Source organism: Primulina huaijiensis, unplaced genomic scaffold, assembly GCF_012295235.1.
Source record: "Primulina huaijiensis isolate GDHJ02 unplaced genomic scaffold, ASM1229523v2 scaffold201611, whole genome shotgun sequence".
Classification (NCBI taxonomy): Eukaryota; Viridiplantae; Streptophyta; class Magnoliopsida; order Lamiales; family Gesneriaceae; genus Primulina; species Primulina huaijiensis.
Window position 1 is genome coordinate 1 of NW_027352511.1, and position 578 is coordinate 578.

The 578-nt window shown below is 51.2% G+C and overlaps 1 protein-coding gene across 1 annotated transcript; it reads right to left on the bottom strand.

Annotated features, from left to right (window-relative positions):
* Positions 1–80: 80 nt before the first annotated feature.
* LOC140966192 (chlorophyll a-b binding protein CP29.1, chloroplastic-like) lies at positions 81–572 on the bottom strand (the record flags this gene model as incomplete). The annotated part of the gene is made up of 1 exon (XM_073426541.1): positions 81–572. A coding segment is annotated over one exon (477 nt), but the record flags the coding sequence as incomplete, so codon positions are not given.
* Positions 573–578: the final 6 nt, after the last annotated feature.

Sequence of the window (578 nt, forward strand, 5' to 3'; positions counted from 1 at the left end):
ATTAGCCCTTAAATTTCTCTTTTTTGAATATGAAATATAAGTCATCAGTCAATTATGAATGCACAATTACCCATTTCTTGTTTGAAGAATTATAATTAGTACAAGTTATTAGCCAGAAAAGGAAAACGTACCTTTCCAGCATCTTGCCAGGTAACACCGGTGAGCCACTCCACAGTAATGGCGCCGAGAGTAGCGAGCATGGCCCACCTGCCATGGATCAGCTCGCATTCCCTGAACCTCTGCAACCCGAACACCTCGCTGTAAGGCTGGAACGGCGTCGATTTCACGTCGGCGGCCTCAGTTCTGGTCCCGATAATGTCACCGGCGGGGTTCTTGGAGAGGTTCTGGTCAAGCGAGTCCAACTCGAACTGCAGGTACTCAGCGGGCTTGCCCAGACCAAATGGGTCGAAACCATAGTCTCCGATGAGAGAACCGTCGAGATAATCGGGAGCTGTGGCGCCGGGATACCACAACGGCCGGTCAGGAGCGAACTTCTTCGCGGGTTTCTTGGCGGCCGCTTTCTTCTTTTTTCCAAATGAGAACCGTGCCTGAACCCTGACCGACCCGGATCGGGATAC